Below are 6318 nucleotides of genomic sequence, written 5' to 3'. Positions count from 1 at the left end.
CTCAATTTATTGAAATTGATCCAATTTAGTCAAATATATCTGAATTATCTTATATTTTGTTCATATATTCACAAATACGTCAACTTACCTCAAGTAACATTGGCCTTCTTGTTTCGATGTATTGGGCGCGTCACTCGTGACGTAGAAGTGACGTTTCACTATGATAGCCATAAGAAAATTCGACGAGTCGCCCTTTTTATAAAGATCTAACCTTCAAAACTGAACTGAACTCCTACATATCTCGTGACGAAAGCGATACATTAAATCAAGTTCGGCAAGCGTAATGACTTTATAGAAAGGCCTATTGACAGGGCAATCGGGGATAAGCTTGGGTTCCATCTTGTTACCAATAATTGGACGGAGCTCCAACATTTCCACACACGTAACAAGTTCGAATTTTTAACATACTCGCTTTGAGGCCGAGCTATGAATTAATACGGCCCAACGCTGAGGCAGTTCTTACCTCATATATGATCCGGCGCGAGCATAAAACACAAGTCTTTTCTATTAAAAGTACTTGAGGATTTTAACAAAACCAATTTGGAAAATTTTACCATTTATTTCGGTATATTTTGCACGATCATTACCAAATTATTGGTTAAAAATACAATAATTTCTTTTTAGAAATCCAACTTATTTCTTTTTGCCAAAAGTATTCGCTAAGATGCCGGTCCCGTGTCCGAGGTGGCCGGCTACAGTGCCCAACCCATCCACCGCGTTCTTGACTGTTCCAACTGAAACGAAACGGAAAAATTGCTTCAGCGATAAATATGCGCCATCAAGAATCCATAATTCCACACATGGATCTCTCAAACTGAACTTTTGATTACGCTCTAAATACTAACCCAAAAAACGCGGCACTTGTTCGACACCTTTTGCGAGGGAGCAAACCAAACCGCAACGTCGCGCAGGCATTCCACGCCTCTCGTTGTTCGGGGCTTGAGCCGGAGGTGGTTGAGGTTTGGCGTATTGTCTCTGGCAATCGATGTTCGAGTTGGGCGTTTCCTTGGACACTCTGGCACCGCAGTCGGACTGGACGCAAAAGTAGATCATCTGGCCTCCTTCGATCTTGTTTTGTTGCTGGGGGAGAAACGTACCATCCTGGGCGCAGAGTGGTCGGTAACTCAATTCCGCTTTCGCTATACAAAAACACTCGTTGTTTCACTAATGGAGCTAGTTCCGAAGTGACTACTGTAAGAGCTACAAGCACTTTTATGCCGATTGGTTCAGCTATTTTTTGGAAGATGGCGCTGCGACAACCCTTTCAGTAACCGCTATTGCAACAGATACTGTTGTTGTACCCGCTCTAAATAAGGTTTGCCAAGGCTAAGTATTCCTTATAAATCTGTATACCAATTACTGTAGTAAATTAGGTCAGAATTTATAAACAGGTACACCTCAGATATCAATCACCTTATATCACCCGTAGGTTCATAATCAAAGACTATATATACGCTTCGCTAAATAGGCTGGCGTGTTCCATGGCTCAACTTGCATACGAAAGCAGACGCTGGTCAAAATTTTCCCCGCGCTTCAGCAGTGCTGCTAGTAGCGCCTCTAACGGCTGGTTAAAGGCTTCAACCGTGTTTCGAAAGTGTTAACAGGTTTTTAGTATGGACACACCTGTCTAGTAAGCGAAGCGTATATATAGTCTTTGGTTCATAATTCCCCGCGATAGCCCCCACGGGTAACCAACCGCCGTAGGCAGCGGGAGAACACCGCTGCTGACAGTCGCACCATTGGCGCCAGCCATCCAACCCTCCGACAGGTGCAGCAATAGGACGACTAGCCATCACTTCGCGAACAGCCGTGTACCAAACACCCAGTCGACAAGAGGTCGGGAGTTAGCGCCAGATAGTAAAGGAATCAAAGGGCGGTACAACGGCCACACAGCTGGAGCCGAAACACATCAAGTTGGCCCAAGGTGGGAAGGCAAGGACAACAGTACCTCGTACGAAGAACCCCAGGAGCGTTCTCTGGTGAAAAGGACCTCACCCGTTAGCCTGGACCAAAGCGCAGTTACCAGCCTTTATTTGACAGACGTCGGAGGGGAGATAAGACCAAGTGGTCAAGGGTAACATCTCCCAGCAACCAACATTGTGCCGGACCCCAACACCCAGGTAAAGCACACCCGTAATTGCACCAATTAACCCATTACTTTAATAGCGTGATCAGCCCCTCGTGTTCAGATACCTTAAGTAAGATGTCGGCTGTCTCGCAAATGACGTTTCTTTCACACAATTGTACCAATATAAGTTTTGGAAATATTCCCAGGGAGCAGTCCCCCTCACCAGTTTTGGAAATGTTCCCAGGGAGCAGTCCCCCTCACCAGTTTTGGAAATGTTCCCAGGGAGCAGTCCCCCTCACCAGTTTTGGAAATGTTCCCAGGGAGCAGTCCCCCTCACCAGTTTTGGAAATGTTCCCAGGGAGCAGTCCCCCTCACCAGTTTTGGAAATGTTCCCAGGGAGCAGTCCCCCTCACCAGTTTTGGAAATGTTACCAGGGAGCAGTCCCCCTCACCAGTTTTGGAAATGTTACCAGGGAGCAGTCCCCCTCACCAGTTTTGGAAATGTTACCAGGGAGCAGTCCCCCTCACCAGTTTTGGAAATGTTCCCGGGGAGCAATCCCTCCCTCAGTTTTGGAAATAATTTAACTGGTCCATGCAAACAATAAAGTCACCCTTGTTACTGTAGTAGTAGGTGGGCCCTCAGCTAGTTGTGTGTTTCGAGGCACTCCACCCCAGTACGCCCGCCAAACCCTTTTACCCATGCGATAATTACCGTGGCACTCTTTTCCCCATAGTCGAACAACCGCAGTAAGGCTCCCTCCCTTTTTTCCATGCGATAATTTCCATGGTACCGTTAACCCCATAGTTTACCTCCCCCCGTAAGGCCCCCTCCCCCCTTTCACATGCGATAATTTCCATGGTACTCTTTTCCCCAAAGGAGAACCACCCCAGTAAGGCCATACCTCCCCTTTTTTCCCATGTGATAATTACCAGGGTACCTCTCCCCTTTTGCGCATGTGATAATTACCGTGGTACCTCCCCTTTTTTATCATGTTATAATTACCGTGGTACCCACCTCCCCCTTTTTCCCATGTGATAATTACCGTGGTACCCTTTTCCCCATAGTAGAACCACCCCAGTAAGGCCCTTCCTCCCCCTTTTTCCCATGTGATAATTACCAGGGTACCTCTCCCCTTTTGCGCATGTGATAATTACCGTGGTACCTCCCCTACGCTTTTCCCATGTGATAATTTCCGTGGTACCCTTTTCCCCGCAAAAACAACTCAAACTCGCAGTCGTACCAAACCCCCCTGTACCCCTTTAAACACCCTGTATCCAATGGCCAATGTATAAAGGCAACGGGACTAACCGACGCCGAGAGCGCCACGGGACTTTTAAATCGGAACGACCCCGAAACCCCCCGCCCCTCCCCGTTTCCGAAACTAACAGGCCTTCTGAAACTACCCCATACGATCCACCCCTCCCCCCCTCCGAAATTCGCCTTGGAAACAGAGAGAAAATTTCGGGTGTATTGCGTGCTGGGACAAACACGGCCCAACTCTCAGGGACGACCGATTTTAAGAAAATAGATAGTCGAACCACCTCAGTAACGAAGCCAAAAGCAGTCTCGGTTTCCCTACGGGTGGGTCCTCAGCTAGTTGTGTGTTTCGAGGCACTCCACCCCAGTAAGACCTCCCAGCCCCATTTTCCCCATGCCAGAATTACCAGGGTACCCTTTCCCCCCCGCAAAAATAACATAAAAACTCGTCTTTTTCTCTCGAACCAAACCCTATAATGAGGCACCCCGTCTCCCCTTTTTCCGTTGCCTGAATTACCGGGGTACCCTTTTTTACTCGCAAAAATAACTTAAAAATCGCCTTTCTCTCTCGTCCCAAACCCCACAGTAAGGCACCCCTCCCCCTTCCCCCATGCCAGAATTACCGGGGTTCCCTTTATCCCCGCAAAAATTACAAAAATTTCGCCTTTCTCTCTCTTCCAAACCCCCCAGTAAGGCACCCCTCCCCCTTTTACCCATGCCAGAATTACCGGGGTACCCTTTTTCCCCGCAAAAATAACAAAAAACTTGCCTTTCTCTCTCGTCGCAAAGCCCCCTGTAATCCTGTAAACCCCTGTACCTGTAAACACCTGTACCTGTAAACCCCTGTACCTGTAAACCCCTGTACCTGTAAACCCCTGTACCTGTAAACACCTGAACCTGTAAACCCCCTGTACCTGTAAACCCCCTGTACAGCTTTTCTACCCCTCATGACGAACAGAAACAAAGACGCCCGTCCCTTAAAATTTGAAGAGACCGAGAGACCTCCTTGCCTCGCAGAACGGCGGAAAGGCCGGGAGTGTCGAAAAGGTTGCCGCATTCCTCGTCCCAGCTTTGACAATGTTACCTACTGCTGCCCTGACCAAGGATTCTATATTTTAAAATATAGAATCTTTGCCCTGACTGAGTAAAAAGACTCCGAGAAACCGAGGTAATAGGTTTTCTCGACCACAGAATAGCGTGGAAAAAGAGGACAGACTACCCATACGCGCAGATTTTACCACTCGGCCGGATTAACAGGGTAAGACAGTCCCGATTTCCTTCGTGACTAATCCAAAGCCCGAACGTCGGTGGATCAAGGTCGACTATAATTACTTTAGCAGGGGGGGGGAGACGTCGCTGGCCCCTCGCTATCTCTACTGTATAGGCTAGTCGAACCACCAGCAGTGACAAAGCGAAAGGCAGTCCCGGTTTCTCTCTGTCCCGTGCCGCCTTTGGTACCCTTACTGCCTAAGCAAAAACACAAAAAAGGCTATAGTTGAGCCACTAACAAATCGAAAGGCAGCAGCTTCTCTCTCCGTTCCGCGCTGGCTTTCTTTTCGCCGCCCCGCCTTTGGCTTCATGACAGACTACGCAAACATTCCAGAAAGCTGGGACGTACGACCAACGTACCAAGCGCTCCTTATAATATAGATATTCTATCAAGAATGTATTTATTTATATTTAGGGAGAATGCCTATGTCGAGACGGTTTTTAGCCTTTCTCTCAATCCACCCGTTGGTCCCCCCAGTACGCTCCTCCGCTTAAAATAAAACGAATAGTTCCGGTATTTCATTGGCTGCTTAAAATTTACGTCACCTAACGCGATGGAAATCAAACGCCGGTGACGTTTTGTCTTTCCCCCCGCGCGAGACGGGGGAAAGGCGTTCTACGTGCCTAAATACATTCTTGATTCTATATAAAAGTATAAACGAGATTTAAATACACCGCGTTCTTAATAGTACTCATGTTGCGCCATCTAGGGACAGAGAGAGATGATCGAGAGTTTAAGGGAATCACGCCATGTCTTTTGTACTCCCCAAGAAATATTTAAGTTTGTTACTAATTATTTACACCGAGTAGTTATTTAACCCACAAACCAACTCAACAGTTACCAAGCGTGATTGGCAGTAATGATTCTAGGGTTTGCAGCCCACAACAACATTTTTCTTTTTTTATTAAAAATTTCACACAATATAAATTAAATCAATAATATGTTATTGACTAGCGTATTATACACTTATGTTCATACTTACCCAACTCGGCATTTGAGCGGTATATTTGGCAAATCGAATCTGAAATTTAGATAAAAGTATAATTAAACGGTGGATACGCTAATTAAAGATCTATTTCGTTTACTTTGCGGTTGAGATTGCATGGACAATCCCATGCATTCCGCTGAAAATAAATTAGACATGGTTTTTCAAATATTTCGAATTTTATTTCGAGAAAACGAAATATAATTGGTATTTTGTTCGTTACCATTGCATTCGTAAACGGTCAATGTTAGTAAAGATACCTGAAAAGAATTAACAAAATAATTACGGTGAATTTGGTCGCATTGTTCAAAGTTATTTTACGTACAAAAACCAGCAACATGTTTTCGTGTTTGGCCGTTGCGTCGAATTTTTCATTAATTTGAATTTTTTTTCATCCTCCAAAATTGAGATTGGCCTCGTTCTTAATTTGAATAGATGTCGACTTCATTTTTATGGTCTTGTTCTTCTGTCGGTTCATGTTTACGACAATACAATTAATGAACATTTATTAGTTAAAAGATAATGTTATATTATTTCAACTAAAGATTTAGATTTAACTATTTAATGGCCGAGGCAGCTGGGTTTTAATTAAAACGAAAATCGATGAAATTTCGTTTAATTTATATCTATTTCTTTATTTTGTCAAATTTAAGCGCACTCACTAATTTCCATCAGTCGTAAATTATTTTGCATACGCGTGTTAAACTTGCAATCTATTGTTTTTACCTCTCCGAGGGG

At 45.1% G+C, this 6318-nt stretch overlaps 1 protein-coding gene across 1 annotated transcript; it reads right to left on the bottom strand.

The window, feature by feature from the left end:
- Positions 1–539: 539 nt before the first annotated feature.
- LOC149934838 (uncharacterized) lies at positions 540–5980 on the bottom strand. Its single transcript, XM_090153049.1, has 6 exons — positions 5906–5980; positions 5804–5840; positions 5681–5719; positions 5578–5616; positions 846–1139; positions 540–734 (listed from the first exon to the last, which is right to left on the bottom strand). Exons 1-6 carry the CDS (start codon positions 5918–5920, stop codon positions 634–636), a joined length of 525 nt encoding a protein of 174 aa, XP_090009175.1. The 5' UTR covers positions 5921–5980; the 3' UTR covers positions 540–633.
- Between the last annotated feature and the right edge of the window lie 338 nt (positions 5981–6318).

The sequence above is a fragment of the Leiobunum rupestre genome, chromosome 7 (genome assembly GCF_980474605.1).
Source record: "Leiobunum rupestre chromosome 7, qqLeiRupe1.1.hap1, whole genome shotgun sequence".
NCBI classification, from domain to species: Eukaryota; Metazoa; Arthropoda; class Arachnida; order Opiliones; family Sclerosomatidae; genus Leiobunum; species Leiobunum rupestre.
The sequence above is the reverse complement of the archived record's forward strand: the minus strand, read 5'-3'. Positions and strand labels throughout refer to the sequence as shown.

What these genes read in the sequence shown, in the direction of transcription:
- LOC149934838 (XM_090153049.1), bottom strand. An exon ending in GACCGTTTACGAATGCAATG is followed by an intron (nt 5,720 to 5,803) that starts GTAACGAACAAA and finishes ATTTATTTTCAG; the next exon opens with CGGAATGCATGGGATTGTCC. An exon ending in CATGCAATCTCAACCGCAAA is followed by an intron (nt 5,617 to 5,680) that starts GTAAACGAAATA and finishes TCTAAATTTCAG; the next exon opens with ATTCGATTTGCCAAATATAC.